The sequence below is a fragment of the Otolemur garnettii genome, unplaced genomic scaffold, assembly GCF_000181295.1.
Source record: "Otolemur garnettii isolate 467f Iridium unplaced genomic scaffold, OtoGar3 scaffold00134, whole genome shotgun sequence".
Taxonomy (NCBI): domain Eukaryota; kingdom Metazoa; phylum Chordata; class Mammalia; order Primates; family Galagidae; genus Otolemur; species Otolemur garnettii.
The window spans coordinates 2,185,191-2,205,497 of NW_003852529.1; the positions used below are offsets into that span (position 1 = coordinate 2,185,191).

Below are 20,307 nucleotides of genomic sequence, written 5' to 3' on the forward strand. Positions count from 1 at the left end.
GCCTTGCCAGGTGATCTGCAGTATTTTTAAACCAGCCATGACCTTCCTGGCCACCCTCACAGCCCAGAAGTGCCTGTCCCCAGAGCGGGCATCCTCTCTACCCGCCCCCTCACCCTATCTTCTGCTCAGGGTGCCCCAGGGGACACCCCCTCTGTGAAGGCTGCCCTCCATGCACCAACAGCAGGGTCTCAGGCCCAGCCGTTCAGCAGTGGCGATGACTGTAAAGTCAGGGGCTCCCAGGCACGAAGCCTGCCCTGTCTTGCTGATGTGCTTGGACCCCACAGGTCCACACAGAGGCTTGGTCACCTCACCCAGACTGGGGCTGCACCTCTTACAGGGACTTTTCCCAGAGCTCGTCCCTTTCCCAAGTCCAGGGACCAACAAGCAACTGAGCTAAAATCAATAAATACTTCCAGCCCCTCCGGTCGCCCAGGGAAAGCCAGGGTTGAGCACCCCTAAAAGATGGAGTCATTGGCACAACCACCTCACGGACAGGAAGTGCTGCTCTCCCTAACACCAGCTGAAGCACCAGGCTGCCCTGAACCAGAACATTCTTGCTGATTATCTCCAGAGAGCCAGCCCTGCTGGCCCTCTGTCCTACACTGAGAACCGTTGCCACCTCTGGACCCCCACCTGAGGGTCAAAATGCAACTCTTCTACAATGGCTTGACCCTAAATTCCCATCCCTGGTCCCACAGGGGGAGGTGATCACCCCACAGGACTGGGTAAGCCCAGGGCCCTCGCCCCACTGATCGCCTATCTCTGGAGCCTCACCACGAGGCGCCTCCACCACGACCCAGGGGAGCCTGCAGCTGACAGTCACTGACGGACAGCAGGTCTTTGAGTAATAAGCATGTACCTTCCCTCGGGCCTTCAAAACGGGGCAGCTGGAGGACTGTGATAGTGGATCCCCACTGCCACCTCTGAGCCCAGGAGCAGCCACCATGAACTCTGTGGAGGGGTGAGGCCTGTGTCCCACCCACCCTGGCCTGTCCAGCCCCTGCACACACCTCCCTCTGTCTCCACGGGAACCCCTTAGAGAGGCTGCCCCCCAGACCCTGGCTTCTGCAGGGGGCCCAGAAAGACGGCCCGAGGGAGGGAGGCACCGCCAGCCCCTGCCTGGCCTGGGCACTCACAGGAAGGCTGCCGCTCTGGGCTGAGCACCTGGATGTCCATGGGGGAGTAGAGGGCACCGAGGATCTCCTTCCTCTTCTCCCCGGTCCGCTTGTTACAGGCATGGATGGAACGGGTCTGCCAGTCCGTCCAATACAGCGTGTCCCCAGAGAGCGTCAGGGCAAAGGGGTGCGTGAGGCTGCCCTCCACCACCTTCTGCCTGCAGGTGGGAGGCAGGGAAGCCATCAGGAGAGCATCCTCACTGCATCAAACCCCGCAAAGCGAGACCCAAGAAAGGGACCAAGAGTCGCACCCTGCTTGCCTGTCTCCACAAAACCTCTGCTGGGTGCCCATGGCTCTTCCCAAACCCAGCCACCCACTGTTAGTGACAGTGACACATGGGTCCCACAGATCAACTGTCAAAGTCTCCCCCACACAAGAGTGGGGTGACACTCTTCTGAGTGAACTCTGGGTGACAAAGAGCTGCTGACAAGTGTCCCTCCCCTGCCCCAAGGCTTAACAATAACACCAACCTAGCTGAAGGCACTTACCCATTCTTATAATGCCCATAATTTAAGTTTTCAGAGTAAATTAAACAAGGAAAAGCTTTTCTTTTCTAGGTGCTTACAATGCCCCCCAAATGAGGACTTGAATTGGCTGAGATCATGAGCATTGGTAATGGGTAATCATTTGTTTCATGACCACTACCCCCACCCCACACTAGGCTCCCTGAGGAGGGGCCTGCCAGCGGGAGATGGCCACTGTGTCCCCAGAGAGGGTAACATGCAGTAAGTGGAACTGGAGGGGAAACCATCAGCCCATGTGCTTTCCTGACCCACTGTCTCTTGTTTTGTTGATGCTTTAAAAAACAAAAAGTACTATGTTGAAATCCACACAGTACTTCTCAGTTTAAAGCGAATAATTCGGTGCTCTGTGACCACTACTCCCACCCCTTTTCGTCAGCAGTCACTGCCTACTCCCTGAACCCCCAGCCCTGGGCAAGCACCCACCTACCTTCTGTCCCTGCAGATTTACCGATAAATATTCTGGATACTTCACATAGTACGTGGCCTTTTGTGTCTGGTTCCTTTCACTCAGTGCAATGTTTGCAAGGCTCCCCATGTCTGTGCTTGGCTGCAGCTTTCTGCATATGCACAGGCCACAATGTGTCCCTATACCTGTCTGCCGGTGGACATCAGGGCTGCCATTTCCACCTTTTGGCTACAGAGACTAAAGCTGCTAACAGACATTCCTGTATGATCATTTATTTGAATACCTGTTTTCCATTCTTTGGGGCCCATACCTAGAAGGGGAATTGCTGACCTCATGTAAATATTAAATCAACGTTTACAAACTAAGGAATCACCCAACGGTTTCCCACAACATTGCCAATGTTAGATCAGAGAAACCGGACACCCCTAATATCTCAGTCTGCCCCTCACCCTGCCTCAGCAAACCTCACCACCCTCGCCCCTCCTGCCAGGGTGCCACAGTGTGCAGGACGCCCCCTTCCTCCTCCCTTCCACTTCCCACCAGACCCAGGGGCATGCCAAGCACGCCGGCCCTCCCTGAGCGTGCACCGAGTCCAGGTGCCACTGCCACATCAGACTCGCAGAACACCCTTCCAAGACCTGCAATATCCTGCCTGAGGCTCTGCGCAGTGAAGCCCCCCAGACACAGTGACAGTTAAGAGAGGGCCATGCAGGTCTCTGTCCTCCAAGCTCTGCTTCCACTGAGCAGCCCGGGTGGGCCATCTATGAGGAGCGTCGGCCACCTGCAGAGCCAGAAGGTGGCAAGGCAGATAGGAGAGGGGCTGAGAGCTGACCCTGAGCCACAGCTCCTGGGTTCCCACCCTGGCTCTGACTGCCTGTGTGGCTTTGGACAGAGGTCATGTGCCTCTCTGTGCATCATTCGAACAGGCGTCACAGCAGTGACCCTCCATGGGGGTGGGGTAAGCATTAAATGACCTGATAAATGTCCCTGGAAACAGTAGTATGGAAAAGTCACCACCACCATTCCCATGTTTCAGCTGCTGTCATCACCCTCACTGTCTCCCATCACTGTCCCTTGACCAGGGCCCTTCCAGCCTCAAATCTATGTTCATAACTGCCAGGATCAATCAGCTCTTAAGAACTACAGTCCCAGGTGGCACCCATAGCTCAGTGGGTAGGGTGCTGGCCACATACACTGAAGCTGGCAGGTTTGAACCCAGCCTGGGCCAGCTAAACAATGACAACTGCAATAAAAAAAAGTAGCTGGGCATTGTGGTAGGCGCCTGTAGTCCCAGCTACTTGGGAGGCTGAGGCAAGAGAATTGCTTAAGCCCAAGAGTTTGAGGTTGCTATGACACCATGGCACTCTACCCAGGGCGACAGCTTGACACTGTCTCAAAAAAAAAAAAAAAAAAAAAGAACCAGGGTCCCCAGGGTAGCCCCGTTTCCAAATCTCAAATGAGACCCTGACCCAGGCAATCTGTGCTTCCAGGGACAATGGGACAGAATGTTTCTAAACCAGCCTCAGATGCACGGCTCTACCTAAGCAGCAGCCCAGGAGGAAGTGGGGCCTCTTGCCATGACCACGACCGTGAGCTTCCAGCCTCCATCAAACCTTCAGATGACTGAAGCCCTGGCCAGGAGCTTGACCTCAGGACACACCCTGAGCCAGAACTACCCAACCAAGCCACTCCGAGGTGCTAACACCTCTTCCCCCAAAAACCTCTTTGCCATTTCACGCTGCTAAGTTGTGGGGTATTTTGTTACAACAGATAACTAACTCCCAAGGCCTGGATGACGCGGAACAAATGTGCTGATATCTTCATGTCTGTTCGAGTAGGCATTGCCTGTGTGTGCAGGAATCCAGCCATCAAGTCCTCCCGTACAGTGTCACTCAGGTGCCTTGGCATTGACACCCCGCCCCCCACCTAAGCCAGGAGCATCACCAGCACAGGAATGGGGTCTGCCCTCCCTGGAGGAGCCCAAGCCCGGCTCAGAGACAGTAGGCAAGAGTTGGTCAGTGAATAAACAGCCTTTTTGTCACACATGGACAATGTTTCTCTAAGGCGTCGTGAGGTGGGGGCTGTGAAGCGAAGCTGACCCAAAAGCTTTGAAGGCAACCACCCAGCTAAGGAAAAACTCATGTTCCTTCATTCATTCAGCTTGTTTTGCTGAGCACTTACTATGCATAAGGCCATCGGCAAGGCTGGGGATGCAATGATGCCCAAGACAGCCCCTAATGACTGAGGCAGCCCCCGCCGCCGCCTTCATGATGATTATGAGCTGGGGTGGGACAGGGTGAGACAGCATTTACACAGAAGTAAAGTGTTCACAACCCAGTCTGGCCACAACCCCTGGCCCATGACTCCAAAATCCAAAACACTCTGAAAACTGTAAGAGTTTTCATTGTTCATTTGGTAGGAGACCCTGGGCGTGGATGCAGTGCTACAGTTCATCTCGTCTGCCCCTCTTAGAGTGAACATTCCACGTCGCGCTATAGAATATCCAGGTGCCGCGTGGCAGCTGCTGCCCAGGCTCACTCAGCATGTGTCAGATCTGCCCAGTCTCACTCAGCATGTGTCAGATGCAGCCTGGGTACTCTACCCTTCCAAGCTCTCAGAAGCCCTACATTCCTCAGGTCCCCAGGGTTTCAGGTAGGGGACCGTGGGCCAGAGTGAAGAAGGACTGTCTTCAAAAGCCGTAGGATCACTGGGGGCAACGGGAAGGGAGGGCCCAGGACCGGGTGGGCACCTACCGGAACGACCCGTCCAGGTTGGCTCGGTGGATGAAGCTGAGCTTGGCATCTGCCCAGTAGAGCTTCTGCTCATCCAAGTCAATGGTCAGCCCGTTGGGCCAGTAGATGTCTGAGTCCACGATGATTTTCCGGGTGCTGCCATCCATCCCAGCCCGCTCAATCCGGGGCGTCTCACCCCAGTCTGTCCAGTACATGTACCTAATGAGGATGGAAGAGGCAAAAGGAGAGAAAGCTAACACAGGTCCACTTCTGATTTCTGTTCTCTGCTTGCGCTAACACAGTCAAAGGAAACAGAGACATCTCACCCACCAGAAACAGCCAGCACTCAGGGTTCTAGGTATTACTGCCTTGGGTTGGGTAATCAAAATGGTCTGCTTCCAACTTTCTCTCACTTAACAATATAGCTGACCGCCTCCCCACCCTGGCCACCTCTTTAAATTGACCTAATTTTCACAAAGTGGGCAGGCACCACATGTACATATCAGCACAGCAGGCCTAGTTCCTCCTGGGGACCACCCCTGTGGGTTTGTTACGGTCCCCTGGGTGGTCGACCTATGAAGGTTCTGCTGGGTTCTGAGCACCCTCCCTTCTAACAGAAAGGCTCCTTGTCCTTCCAATGGGAGGACAGTTTCCTGTGCTCTAAGTTATTTAAATGGCCCACGTTAGATGTTTGGGTCATTTCTGATTTTTTGCTATTATGAAAATGCTGCAGGCTCGGTGCCTGCAGCTCAAATGGCTAAGGTGCCAACCACATACACCTAAGGTGGCAGGTTCGAATCCAGCCTGGGCCCACCAAACAATGACAGCTGCAACCAAAAAATAGCCGGGCATTGTGGCGGGCGCCTGTGGTTCCAGCTACTTGGGAGGCTGAGGCAGGAGACTCGCTTGAGCCCAGGAGTTGGAGGTTGCTGTGAGCTGTGATGCCACAGGCCTCTACCCAGGGGGACAGCTTGAGGCTCTGTCTCAAAAAAAAAGAAAAGAAAAAGAAAATGCTGCAAATGAATTTTTGAAGGGGTAGTTCAAAACATGCAGTGTTTAGTGCTAAAAAGAAATGAGTTCTCAGGCCAAGAAGAGACATGGAGAAAAAGTAAAAGCCCATTACTAAGAGATCCCAACTGTATGATGCTTTGGAAGAGACAAAACTGTGGTGACGGTAAGATCAGTGGTTGCCAAGGGTTGGGGGAGAGGGGACAGATGAACAGGTGGAGCGGAAAATGCTGAGAGCAATGAAACAATCCTTTATGACAATACAGTGGGATGTCATCACCCATCTATTAAAGCCCACAGAATGTCCAACACCAAGAGCCAGCCCCCTGATGAGAACCAGGGACTCAGGGTGACAATGCTGTGTCAGTGCTGGTTTGTCGGTTGTAGCTCCGTGTGGGGTGTGGAGCGAGGGAGCCTGTGTGGGCGTGGGGCAGGGAAGCTGTACTTTCTGCTCAATTTGGTTGTGAGCCTAAAACTACTCTAAAACATAAGGTCTGCTCTGAAAGAACAGGGCGCATGGGTAGGATCAATACTGATGTAATAGCAGCGGCTAGTCGGGGTGGGTTTGTGGCTAACTTGGCTTTGATCAGGTTCTCAGAATCCCAACAAGGGCAGGATCACAGATCTATGAGAAACAGCCACATCCTTAAAGGCCCCCTTGTCTGATCTCCAGCCAATGAGCCCAGACAAAGCAAGCAGAGCCGACATACTGTCCCAACCTCACCAGCACCCAGACGATGCGCCCGGTCCTGAGGTGACCACAGGGATGTGCCTGGTGGCTGGGCATGGCTTCTTAGGAGGAACCAGAGGGATCACACAAGCCCAGAGGATAGGAGGTTCCCAACGTAGTCGGCCGTGATGGGCCATGGGACACAGGGGCTGGCCGACCTACATCGTTCTTGCTGCCCCTCAGCAGAGCACAGGACCCACACCATCCTTGGGACAGTCCCCATCTCACTGTTGGCCCACATAAGATGGTGCTGACTCCCCTGTGGCACCACGCTCGTCCTCCTGGGTGGGCACAAGTTTGGCCTGGCCAGTCAGCAAATCCCATGACCCCCAACCCCAGCTCAGAGACTGGCAGCTCATGGAGGCTTGGCTCACAGGAGCCAGTGGCAGGACCCTGACCAGGGAGGGCAGGACGCTCCCGGGGGCCTCCTGTCCCACCCCATAGGAGGGCCTGCCAGGTATGCAGAGCCGAGCCAGGGAGAGGCAGGGATGGGTCCCCTGTACTGACAACAGTGGCACCTCACAGACGTCAGCAAGGAGATTCTCTCTTCTCTCAAAGCTGGTCTCTCTAGTACTAGCACACCACTCCACTGCTCTCAGCCTCCATCTCCTCAGAGGGGAGACTTCATCTCATAACAGCCAACCCCGACCAGATGTCCACCAGGGACTGATGTGGTAGTAGCTGGGGACATAGGAAGAATGAGCTCAGTCTCACTTTCTGGGGGGTCTACATACAGCAGAGGGCTGATGACAGGTGTGGAGCCACCATCTCCCGCCAGCACGGGAGCTCTGTGACCTCAAGGGCCAACCATGTCTGGAAGGCCATGTGGGCTTCCCAGAGGGGTAGCACTTCTGAGCTAGCACCATCACCACTTTCCATGGGGGCTGTGCCCAGATCAACAAGAATGAAGGATCTCACAGAGAATGGACCTTCTCTATACCATGGCCTGGGGCTTACTGCACCCAACTGTTGTGGACAGGAGAGCAGGCTTCACATGGATGCCTCCCCAAACAGCCTCTCCCACACCATCTCCTGTGCACTAGTGAGAACCCCACCAATGCAGGAAAACCAGGAGCTGCTGGGCCCACTAGACAGATGAGAAGACTGAGGACAGGAAAGACTGACCTGTCTCACTCTGGGAACTCGGCATGGTGTTAGTTAGGGTCTGAGCCTGGCCATCATATGACTCACCCCTTTGCCAGCAGGGCCGAGTGTGGGTGAACTTTTCCTGGCAGCCAGAGGCTCTAAGGTGCTGGCGGCCAGCCCAGCATCACTCCCAGGCCTGGGCAGATGTCTTTCTTTACCTGTATGATCCCCACCCCGGCAGTCTGTAAAGAGCCCCTGCTTCCTACCACTGGCCAAGAAGGGATAAGGAGAATCAGTCTCAGAGAGATCCACACAGGCCTCCCCAAAGCTCAGCGGAGCTCATGGAAAAGGCCAGAAAATGTGAAGGATCTGGGACGGCTGTACAGAGCATAATTCACATTCCTTCCCCGAGTTTCATAACAGGCCTGCTGCTTTCCTTAAATGGGGAATTTGCGAGCCTGTTGGTTACCAGGGACCGGCTGGTGTGGACGAGCTCTGTGCTCTTGCAAAGTCTCAAACACCACCACAAGCCCAGCCAAATTCCGTGGAGGAAAATCAACTTCCGAAGGAAAGGGCTGCAGCAGGGCCTTCCTGCAGAGGCCGCTGCGGTTGTGGTTGTGTGTTATTTTAGGGAAGGGCCATTCTGCATTTTAAAGAGGGGGTTGGGTTTCACCCTGGCTTTAATTTGAGCCCCTGGAGCCACTGCTGCCCCTCGTGGAACTGGCCCAGGCAGAGGCCTCCTCCCACGCTGGGCTGGTACCTTCCTGGCCCCAGAACTTGAGGCCAGAGGGTCCTCCTCTGAGCCCACTCTGCCACCCATGTGGGCACCCTGGCATCAGGGAGACCTGCCTGCCCCCCACCTGCGTGGACACCTGCACTGGGCTATCTGCCCTGCCTAAACCACACCAAGTCAGGTGCACCTTCTCAGAAGCCAGGGCTCCTCCTGGCCGCAGGGCTCTTGCTCGTGTGCGCACTGAGGTGAACATTCGGACTGAAAGCCGCCCCTCCTGAGGATGGGCAGCATCACACAGAGCACGAGGAGCTGGCAGGAGCTCCACAGGCCAGGAGGGGCCAAGCTGCTCCTTACAGCCTTGTGCCTGCAGCCAGCCCACAGGACAAAATTCTCCCCTCCACTGTCCCACACTTGGGACAAGGTCCTACCCACTGGAGTAGGAGCCAAGCTTGTGCCTGAGGACCACTATTTAAGTCAGCATTTGGTGAGGGGGGGTGCTGGCCACAGCATTCTATAAACTGACTTGACCTCCCCTCCTGGACAATGTGGTACCTAAAGGGATAGTGTAGACGCCTCAAATATCAAGCACAGTCACAGATGGACTTGGGACCAAGTCCAGGGTTATCACCATTGCATACCACTGTCTCCCCTCCCTCATTCATCAGACAACTCGCTGGGGCAGGGGAAGGTGTGGGGAGAGGCCTAGGCATTAGCACCAAAGTCAACTTTCCCCCAGGAATATAATTAGAATAGGGTAACCACAGCTATGATGGGGGGGCAGGTGTGATTCTGGGGGAGCATTAAGAAACATGACCATAAAGTAATTATTCCCAACATTTAATAAGAAAAAGTAGAGCTAAGCAGAGACTGAATTGCTCCCAGAGATGGTAGAGATAGAGCCAGTCCAGATGTGACTGTGAGGAAGACTGCTCCCTACCAAGCACCTAGCACCTTCCAACCAACAACCAAGCACCTCCCAACCAACCACCTAGCTCCAACAAACCAAGCACCTAGTACCTCCCAACCAACCACCTAACCCCTCCCAACCAACCACCTAACACCTCCAACCAACCCTCATGTACCTCCCAATCAACCACCAAGCACATATAACCAAGCACCTAGGACTTTGCAACTGAGCAATAAGCACCTCCCAACTAACATGGCAAAATTCATAAGAAATTAAAAAGAGAAAATTGTGCAGAGGCATGGTGATTGTATTTCAGAATAGTGGGGAAAGGGCATTTTTCTTTTTTCTTTTTTTTGTAGAGACAGTCTCACTTTGTTGCCCTTGGTAGACTGCCGTGGCGTTATAGCTCACAGGAACCTTCAACTCCTGGGCTTAAGCAATTCTCTTGCCTCAGCCTCCCGAGTAGCTGGGACTACAGGCGCCCACCACAACGCCTGGCTATTTTTTGGTTGCAGTTCAGCTGGGGCTGGGTTTGAACCTGCCACCCTCAGTATATGGGGCCAGTGCCCTAGTCAATGAGCCATAGGTGCTCATTGTAACAGTTGACATTTATTGAATCCACAAACCGTTCTTGGTGTTTTCCATACGCTGTGTGTCATGATCACACCTCTGTACAACTGGCGCCGCTGAGGCACAGAGCAGCACCAAGACAGCCCTGACTCTTGTCCTTCTATCCAACCCACATGCAGAGAGCTGGCAAATCCAGGTGGTTCTCCCATGAAAACAGCTCCTAAATCTGGCTACCACTCACCCCAACCTGCCACCTACCTCCCTCCCCCATCCAAGCCACTGCCCTCTATCACCAAGATCACAGCAATGACAACTGACAGTGAGCCTACCCCCAACCCACTCCAAAGCCTACTCTCACTCCAAGAGCCAAGAGCATCTCATTGAATGAGTCAGATAAGATGACTCCCAAGTTTAAGACCTGATCTACCCCTCTTCACATCTTGGACCCCCCACATTGCCCTCAAACAGACCCAGCCCCCAGCTACCCCAGGGCCTTTGCACTGGCTGTTCTCTATACCTGGATTGCTCTTCCCCAGATGGCCACAGGGTCCTCAGCCTCACCTGCTTCAGTTCTCTGCTCAAAAGTCACCAAGAGGCCTTCCCAGGTCCTGAACTGATAGGAAACCCATCGCCAGAGCCTTCCAGTCCTTGAGCACTGCTTTATTTTCCACCATGGCACATTCCCCCTTGGACACGCCATCCAGTTATCATTCCCCCAGCCCCCGGACATTATAAAGACCCTGACAGCAGGGACCAGGCTGTGTCTACAGCAAGAAGAAGGGGACCCAGTGCATGAACGCTCACAAACGCTGGCTGGAATCCCAGCTGGGAGGGGAGGGGAAGAGAGGATGGAAGAGGAGGGCCAATAGTGACATGACAGCCCATGGCATCCACTGCTGTGCAGACTCTCAGCTGGTCCTAGGCTAGGGCTCTCCAGCAGGCTGCTCCCCTCAACTCTCCCACCACAGACAGGTGCCTCTTCATAGCCAGGGAGACTGTTAGACCAGCCATCATCTCCTGGGAAGGGAGCCGGTGACCACAGAGGGCCTGGAACCCTGGGAGAGGTCTGAGGGGAGACAGTTCACTAGGCAGCACAGACACTGTCCCTCAGGTCAGCCTGGCCCCAGAGCAGCTGTAGGCACCAGCCTACCTAGAGGGTGCAAGCAGGGTGAGAGGGGCCTATGGACACATGACTACCCAGCAGGGAACCCTGAGAGGCTGGGGGTGCTCCTCAGGTGGTGAGGGCACTTGGCCTGGCCTCAGGGAAGCAAAGTAGCTACCTCATTCCCACCGCACACATCTACTTGCACACACTCTCATCCAGACACACTCTCTCACACTTGTACATGCACACAAACCCTCAATCACACATGTGCACACAGACTCACACCTCCCATCTCTATGTTGAGCTGCTAAGACACACTATGCACACTCGGCTTTTACACAGACCAGCTGCTCCAAAAGCCTCCAGCTCCTTCCACACTTCTCAGGCCAGTCCAGTCGCTTCCTAAGCCAACGTGCCAAGCAAAGAGGTTAGTTTGGCCACCACGGCACCCCTCACCTGGTCTGCTCCCTGAACTCCCTAATACCGTCTTTGGCAGGACAGGCCCTCACCACCCAGCTCCTGCCCAGGCCACATAACCAGTGTCAGCCCTGGGGTTAGGAGGCCACCATCAAGGGCAACAGCAAGCTGGTGGCATCAAGACTAGAGCTCAAAGGTCTTCATTCCAACTTTGAGTTTGGACAGCCAAGGGAATGGCTTCCAGAGCCCTGACTCCAGGGAGGACGGCAGATGTGTGGGCTGCTATGGCAGGCCTGGACACACAGGCTACTTCTGGGCCTGTTTAGGTTACCTTAATACATCTGGGCCATCCCAGAGATGCTGCTCATCTGGGGAGGTAAGGCTGAAATTGTGGTGACATTCAATAAACTAACATGCAAAGTATTTATTTATTTATTTATTTATTTTTGAGACAGAGCCTCAAGCTATCCCCCTGGGTAAAGTGCCATGGCATCACGTTCACAGCAACCTCCAACTCCTGGGCTCAAGCGAGTCTCCTGCCTCAGCCTCCTAAGTAGCTGGGACCACAGGCGCCCGCCACAGCGCCCGGCTATTTTTTGGTTGCAGCCATCATTGTTGTTTGGCGGGCCCGGGCTGGGGATTCGAACCCGCCACCTTAGGTGTATGTGGCTGGCGCCTTAGCCGCTTGACCCACAGGCGCCGAGCCAACATGCAAAGTATTTAAAACAAAGCCTGAGGACAAAAAAAAAAAGCCTCTTGTCTCTTGGCCAGTTCTGACAAGTGAAGCAGCCCACAGTGGACAAGTTGCCAGGGTTGCCAGCCACACAAAAGGGTGCAGGAGCCACGCTCCAGCATCACTCCTGGGCCACCAGAGGAGGGACAAGGGGGGCCAGACACAGCACTCCTTCTGCTCGGAAAAGTCTGGAATAAGTCTAGCCTGCTGGCCCCTGAAGCTCAGTGTCTCCCCGCAAACCCTCCACCCCCATGGTCGACTCCCCACACATTTTTAGCTTTACTGCCACTCACACACACCCCTACCTGGGGCTCTTGGACAGGCCTGAGCCTCCAAGGCCCCAGGTGGGCTCAGTCAGATCAGTAGGCAGAAGGGGACAGAGAAGCTTCCCAAATAGGCCAGAAAACCCACCCCTCACAAGTTCTGCTTCTAATAAGAGCCGTGTGTTCTTGGCCCATTTTCAGCCAGTGTAGTTATAAAACAGGTGTAAGGTGCAAACCCCACCTGCTAGAGAGTGCGTGCTCCCTGGGCCTCCCGCCACACACACACCAGGGCTTGAGTAAGCTCCCTGGGCCTCCTGCCTACACACACACTGGGGACGGGGTAACTATCAAGTCCACACCAGCCACATCACACACCTCAGACACGCCAGCTTTAAAAAGAAACATAACTATGCAATATTGAAGGGAAAGAATTCTCAACAAGTTCTGAAAGGTAAACTCATTTTAAGAACGACACATTTTTGGTTTGGCGTCCGTAGCACAGTGGTTGTGGCGCCAGCCACATACACTGAGGCTGCAGGGTTCAAACCCAGCTTGGCCCAGCTAAGTCAATGATGACAATTGCAACAGAAAAATAGCCAGGCATCATGGCCAGCACCTGTAGTCCCAGCTACTTGGAAGGTTGAAGCAAGAGAATCCCTTAAGCCCAAGAGTTTGAGGTTGCTGTGAGCTGTGACGCCACAGGACTCGACTGAGGGCGATACAGTGAAACTGTCTCAATAAAAAAGGAATGACACATTTTTCTCTGAGAAAGAAATTGGGGCTCAAGCCACAATATGCCTCCACCAAGGACGCAGGAGGAGAAGCAGCAGGTTTACCCGTGAGCGGGGTCCAAGGCAATGGCCCTCGGCTGGTCAAGGTCCTGCCAGAAGAGGACCTTCCGGGATGTTCCATTGAGGTTGGCCACCTCGATGCGATTGGTCTCTGAGTCTGTCCAGTACAGCTTCTTGCCGACCCAGTCACAGGCCAGGCCGTCGGGTGAAACCAGGCCAGAGATGACCACATTCTGCACCGCAGCCCCGGTCTGGTTCAGGTAGGTCTGCTTGATGGCCTCTTCGCTCACGTCTGTCCAGTACACGGCTCCCTTGGAGAACTGGAAGTCCACTGCGGCCGCGTCCTCCAGCCCACTGACCACGATGGTGGACTCGAGCTTGACTCCGCCTGCGTCCACCAGCCGCACGTCTCGCCGGTTGGCAAACAGCAAGAGCGGTGAAGCTGTAAGGGCAGAAGCAAAGTGTGAGGACCGCTGGCTGGGCAGGTGGGCCTGAAGCCCTGGCACCAGCCCCACTGTGTCCCAAACCTCCAGCTCCTTCCTTCCATCCCCAAGGCAGTGCCAGAATGTCGTCCAGGCAGACCCAGCCTGCACCATCCAGAGGCTCTTTCAGTGCAGCAAACAGTCGTCTTATGACCGGCTTCCTGCAGGCTGCCGTTTACTGAGTAACTGCTGTATTCATCCCCACCCCCAGTGTAGGGGACTCTTCCTGCTATGCCCACCACCTCCCACACTGATGCCATAAACAAGGCTGCATGGTCTTCCAGAGTCTGTGGGGACCTCACCCTACTCTGCAGAGAAGACACACCACCTCGTCAGCATGATGTGGAGGAAGGGGACAGGCAGGCACAGCTCTGGCCATGATGCCTGGCAGAGGCCCAGCTAAAGAGCCAAGCTTTTTTGAGGTGACTCAAAGCCCCCAGCACAAGCTGGGATGGAGATCAGGCTGGACAGAGCTTCAGACTCCCTTATAAGACTCTGCCCACTTGCTGAACTCAGGCTTCTCCCTGGGACTGCGGCCTCAGCCTCCCACCTACCTCTGCAGTCCTTGTTTCCCCGCCCTGACCCTAGTCAGTCCTGCAATGAGAGAGCTTAAAGGATTGCTCTGGAAGGCCGCCCTCAGCTCCAACACCTCGAATGGTGCCAGTGCCATGTGGAATGAGCTCAGGCTCCCCACCTGGTCTCTGGCCTCATCTATTCCTCCTCCCTTTGCCACCCCACTCCCGCATTCCAATCTGCCCTCACCTCCCTGCCCCAACCTGCAGCCTCTGCAGCCTCTGCAAGAGCCCTGGCCCCACAGAAAGGGTCTGAATCTCACAACAGGCTGAACAAGAATCTGGAGGGACCGCCACCCCGCCAGACACTGCAGCCCTCAGAAGGCCCAATAACCTACATGCACACTCCAGAGGGAACATTAAGCCATGAGGTCTGGACATGAGGAAGTAGGAACCTCCAGAGAGCTCCCTCAGTAGAGGGCCCTTGTCAGCACCTAGCGGGACTGAGCTGGCCAAAAAATACATCTTAAGGTTCAGCTACAAACAACTGACACTCCTCATGGAAACAGCAGATCACTGGGGTCTCCTACACAGATAGACCCAGCCAAGCCCACACTCCTGCCTGGCCAAGATGTTCCTGTGGAAATAGAAAATTAAACGAACTGAACTCAGGTGTTGATGAATTCTACACCTGGCTGAGTCGGTTTCATTCCAGCAGGGGAAGGACGTGCAGCCTTTCTGAGGCTACTGGGAGAATGTGGGACCAGAGCATCAGGGTATGAGACCACATGCACCTGGGGTGCTGCAGAGCTCAGGAGGGCTCCACGGCCAGGTCAGCACCTGCTCACATCCTGGTCCCTCCCAGGCGGAGGTCTCGTCTGGAGGAGGGGACTCCAGGTCCTCAACACCTACAGTGGGGGCTCCGCTGCCACTACCGTCACGGCTGTAACAGGCTACAGCTCCTATGGCAGGGAGGGACACCGAAAATCAAACAGCGGGAAGGCTCAGGTAACAAAAGAAAACATGGCAAACTTAACCATGGAAAGTTCACGATTTTGCGCATCAAAAGACACTACGTACAGAGTAAAAAGACAACTCACGGAATGAGAGAAAGTATTTCCAAACCATGTATGTACTCAGGGATTAAGATCCAGAATATAGAGAACGCTCCTAGAACTCCACAACAACAACAAAATAACCAACCCAACCCCAAAATGGGTAAAGGACTTGAATAGACAGACACTTCTCCAAAGAAGATACATAAATGGCCAATAAGCACAGGAAAAGATGCTTCACAGCAACAGTCAGGGAAATACAAATCAAAACTAACCCTAACCCATCAGAACGGCCACTGTCAGAAAAACAGAAAACAACAGGTGTCGGGACAGACGTGGAGCACGCTACTGGAAGAAATAGAAAACCACATCCCTGCTGTGGAGAACAGTACGGCGGCACTGCAGAAAATTAAAAATAGAGGCTCGGCACCCATAGCACAGTGGTTACGGTGCCAGCCACGTACACCAACGCCAACGGGTTCGAATCCTACCCAGGCCAGCGAGGCAATGATGACAAGTGCAACAAAAAATAGCCGGGCGCCTGTAGTCCCAGCCGCTGGGAGGCTGAGGCAAGAGAATCACTTAAGCCCAAGAGTTTGAGGTTGCTGTGAACTGTGATGCCACAGCACTCTACAGAGGGTGACAAAGTAAAACTGTGTCTCAAAAAAAAAAAAAAAAAAAGAAAATTAAAACCAGAATTACCTAGAAATTCCACTCGGGGTCTATTCCCAAAAGAATTGAAAAATGGGGCATGAGCAGGTATGTGCCTGTCCATTTTCTTTTCTTTCTTTCTTTCTTTTTTTTTTTAAGAGACAAAGTCTCACTTTGTCCACCCTAGGTGAAGTGCCATGGAGTCACAGCTCACAGCAACCTCCAATTCTTGGGCTTACGTAATTCTTTTGCCTCAGCCTCCTGAGTTGCTAGGACTATAGGCGCCTGCCACAACACCTGGTTATTTTTTTTTATTATTCTTTTTGTTGTTACAGTTTAGCTAGGGCCAGGTTCGAACCTGCCACCCTCAGTATATGGGGCTGGTGCTCTACTCACTGAGCCACAGTGCTGCCCTGTGTGCCCATTTTCATAGAGGCATTATTCACAAGAGCTAGAACATGGAACCCACCCAAGTGTCCACCCAGGGAGGAGTAGAGAAGTGCAGTGGGTTCTGTCCCACAACAGGACATTACACAGCCTTAGAAGGGAAGGAACTTCTGACACAAGGCTACAACACGATGCACAGCAAAAACATTATGGTAAGTGAAATAAGCCAGTCACAAAAAGCAAATGCCCAGTGATCCTCCCCGTACTCGGTACTCAGAGTGGTCAAGTTCATGAGACAGAAAGGCTGGTGGCTGCTAGAGAGAAAATGGGGGCTGTTGCTCACCAGGGGCAGTTTCAGTCGGGAAGATGAACTGCATGCCTAAAAATGGTTACACTGGGAGGCCAAGGTGGGAGAATCTCTTGATGCCAGGAGTATAAAACCAGCTTGAGCAAGGGCGAGACGCCCCCTTCTCTACAAAACATAGAAAACTTAGCTGGCACCTGTGGTCCTAGCTGCTTGGGAGGCTGAGGCAGGAGGATCATTCAAGTCCAGGAGGTTGAGGTTGCAGTGAGCTATAGTGATACCATTGCCCTCTAGCTCAGGTGACAAAGCATAGCTCTATCTTCAGAAAAAAAAAAAAAGGGTTAAGATGGTAGATTTTATCTATTTCACCACAATAACAAAAAAACTTTATAGGAAAACAAACAAACAAACAATAGGACATTACAACTATGCCTCAACTAAGTATCGGACCTCCCACAAGGAAGGGGTGGCCACAGCATGCTGCCCTGGCCCCCAAATCTCACCCCCTCCCCACCCCAAACAGGTCCAAATAGCTAATAAAGAAACTTGTGGCCAAATGTGTATAGCTCTTTGCAGTTCACACGTAGGGACGCTGTGGGTCCCACATCTGCTCAGGGAAGATGAGCCTGACTGGATCCTACACAGTGCAGGCCAAAGTCCTCGGGCCTCAGGGCTCTGGATCACTCCATCCCACGATGGTTACAGGGATATGCTCGGTTTGTCAAAATCCATCACTTGCCTGTGTGTTTATGCTTCAATGAAAGGTCTGAAAAATTGGCAACAGAGCTTTCCTGTCCCCTTGCTGACAGGCCACCCTCCCAGCTGCTCACCAGACCGCTCCCCCATGCCCCAAAAGGGCCACCTGCTGATCCAAGAACCCCCTGCCCCTGCCTGGAAACCAGCCTATAGCAGCTGCTCTAGGAACACTGGCTGGGGGGAGGCCTACATTTCACCCCTACCCAGCCTACAGGGACCCCAACCCATGACAGCACACCACCTCTGCCCAGTGAGAGGTGAGAAGGAAGGGGGTGCCCAGGAGAGCCAGGCCCTGCCCCGACTGGGGGAGGGTGCACTCACCACCAGGAGGCCTGGTGGGGCCCACCATCAGAGAGGGAAGAAGCAAAGATGACAAGGCAGGAGGGCCCTGGAAGGAAGAGCACCGCGTGCAGGAGCCACAGGGCACGGTGGCATGAGCAGGCAGAGCCAGCGCCAACAAAGACAGCCCAGCACACCCAGGCGCCTAACTCAGCACTCCCAGAGCGCATTTCCATTCATCTCCCCACCAGGAGGAGGGATTTCCAATAATCCTGTTTCATTTTGTGTATGAACTGACTGCGCCCCAGTCAACCCGAGGTCCTGGTGGCAAGGTTCCCCACCTTGTGCCCACTCATCCATTGAAGACATGACCCATCTAGGCATGCTGAAATTCCATAAGGTGGTTTGGGTTTGTTTGTTTGTTTGTTTTGAGACAGAGTCTCACTATGTCCTGTGTCATGGCATTATAGCTTACAGCAATCTCAAACTCCTGGGCTAAAATGATTCTCTTGCCTAGCCTCCCAAGTAGCTGGGAGGACAGGCACCGGCTACTTTTTTTTTTGTGGAGTTGTAGTTGTCATTGTCATTTAGCAGACCCAGGTCAGGTCTGAACCCACCAGCCCTGGTATATGTGGCTGACGACTTAACCACTGAGCTACAGTGGCCGGCCACATACAATGAGGCTGGCAGGTTCAAACCGGCCCGGGTCAGCTAAAAACAACAATGACAAGTGCAAGAACAACAAAAAAAATAGCGGGCCCTTGTGGTGGGCACCTGTAGTCCCAGCTATTTGGGAGGCTGAGGCAAAAGAATCGCTTAAGCCCAAGAGTTTGAGGTTTCTGTGAGCTGTGACATCATAGCACTCTACCCAGGGTGACAGCTTGAGACTCTCTCAAAAAAAAAAAAAAAAGACCAGCTTTGAGAAGCCAGTCCCTTCCCAGACACACACACAAAGTGCTATCACCAAGGTCCCATGAAGTCCCCCAGCAGGGTGGACCCAGCTCCACCCCGAGAACCCCTTGGTAAAGTCAGCAGGGAGGGGACTAGACACGGAGCACCCTCCTGTAAGTCAGCTCCTGGGCAGGTGTGCAGACAGGTTAGGGAGGGGCCCAGCAGGCAGACAAGGAGTGCCACCCCCCCAGCTGTCTTTCCAGGAGGAAGGGAAGGTTCACTCGCCCTGGGCCAGTCCATGGCCCCTTCCTGCAGCAGCCAGAGGTCCTTAGCAGAGGGCAGGGAGGCAGAGAGCTCTCAGAAGCCATCCCAGGCACAAAAAAACCCTGGCTCCCCTATTCTTTCTCCTCAAACTGGAAAGACCACATTTCACCAGGGCTCACAGAGGTGCGTTCTTCAAAGGCCAGAGACAGGAGTTTTAAATTTCCTGTTCTTTTCCCACCTTAACACTGCAGCAGGCTCTTTCCAGGGGCTGCTCAGGCTTCTAGAAACAACCAGGGCTTAACGCCTAAGTTTAAGAGGAACTCACTCTGCCTTCTGGGGAGCCACTTTCAGGAAGACCTGGTAGTGGCCCAGGGTGCACAGCAAGGGGAGGTTCCCTGTGAGGGGCCCCTGCCTTCCCCAGGGGCACCTCCTTCCCTGTTCCCCTTTCTCCCTCCTCCAGCCTGGGGAGCCCTGGCTGACAGGGGAAGGACATTTCTGTCACAAAGGTCCCACCCCAGGGCTCTATAGCCCCCTCCTTTCCAAAGGGAAGAGATTGCTCAGGAGAGGCCAGAGGAACAGCCAAGCAAGTAGTGCAGGGCAGAGGACACCGGCCTGACCGAGAACACACCTGCATGGTCCCATGTTCCAATGGGCCTACACATATCATAAATAAGGAAATTTTAGTAACATTTGCTCCTAATGGCCACAGACCATGAAGACCGGGGGGTCTGGGCTCAAACCCCAGCCTGGTCTCCCTCTGGGAGACCCATGGGCAAGACTTCTCATCTCCCCTCTAAGCTTCAGTTTGCTCATTTAGAAAGCAAGACACTGCTAGCTGCTGTGATGACCAGGGAGTTCCTCAATAGATTACACATAAAGCAATCATGTGACACAGCAATTCTACTCTCAGCACACACCCAAATAACTGAACACTGGTACCCAAACAAGGACATGGACACACGTGCTCACAGAACTATTCACAACAGCCAAAAGGTGGGACCAGCCCAAATGTCCACAGCTGAAGGATGAGAAACAAAACACAGTCTATTCATATAACAGAGAATTATTCAACCATAAAAAGGAATGAGGCTGGATGTGGTGGTGCACACCTGTAGCATCAGCTACTTGGGAGGATGTGGGGAGAGGGTCACTTGAGCACAAGAGTTGGGAGACCAGCCTGGACGACTTAGTAAGATCCCATCTATTTAAAAAAAAAAAAAAAAAGCATGGGGCATTGACCCACATTACAACATGGACGAATCTTTAAAAAGTGTACTCAGTACAGAAGCCAGACACACATGACCACGCTGGATGATTCCTTTTACATAGAAATCCACAGACACAAAAAGTTGAGACTTGGGGAGGGTGGAATGGGGACTACTGCCTAAGAGGTACAGGGATAATAGAGGTATTCTGGAACTAGACAGAGGTGATTGCTACACAACATTGTCAGTGCATTAAATGGCATTGAATTGTTCACTTTAAAAATGGCTTATCGGCTCGGCGCCTGTGGCTTAAGCGGCTAGGGCGCCAGCCACATACACC

The 20,307-nt window shown here is 53.6% G+C and overlaps 1 protein-coding gene across 1 annotated transcript in view; it reads right to left on the reverse strand.

The window, feature by feature from the left end:
• Window positions 1–13,617, reverse strand: part of LRP5L (LDL receptor related protein 5 like) — a 53,056-nt gene extending 39,439 nt beyond the window's left edge. The window contains 3 exon segments of the mRNA XM_023518325.1: window positions 1,137–1,333; window positions 4,860–5,057; window positions 13,227–13,617. Of these exon segments, the coding sequence (XP_023374093.1) occupies window positions 1,137–1,333; window positions 4,860–5,053 (391 nt within the window). The 5' untranslated portion in view covers window positions 5,054–5,057; window positions 13,227–13,617.
• Between the last annotated feature and the right edge of the window lie 6,690 nt (window positions 13,618–20,307).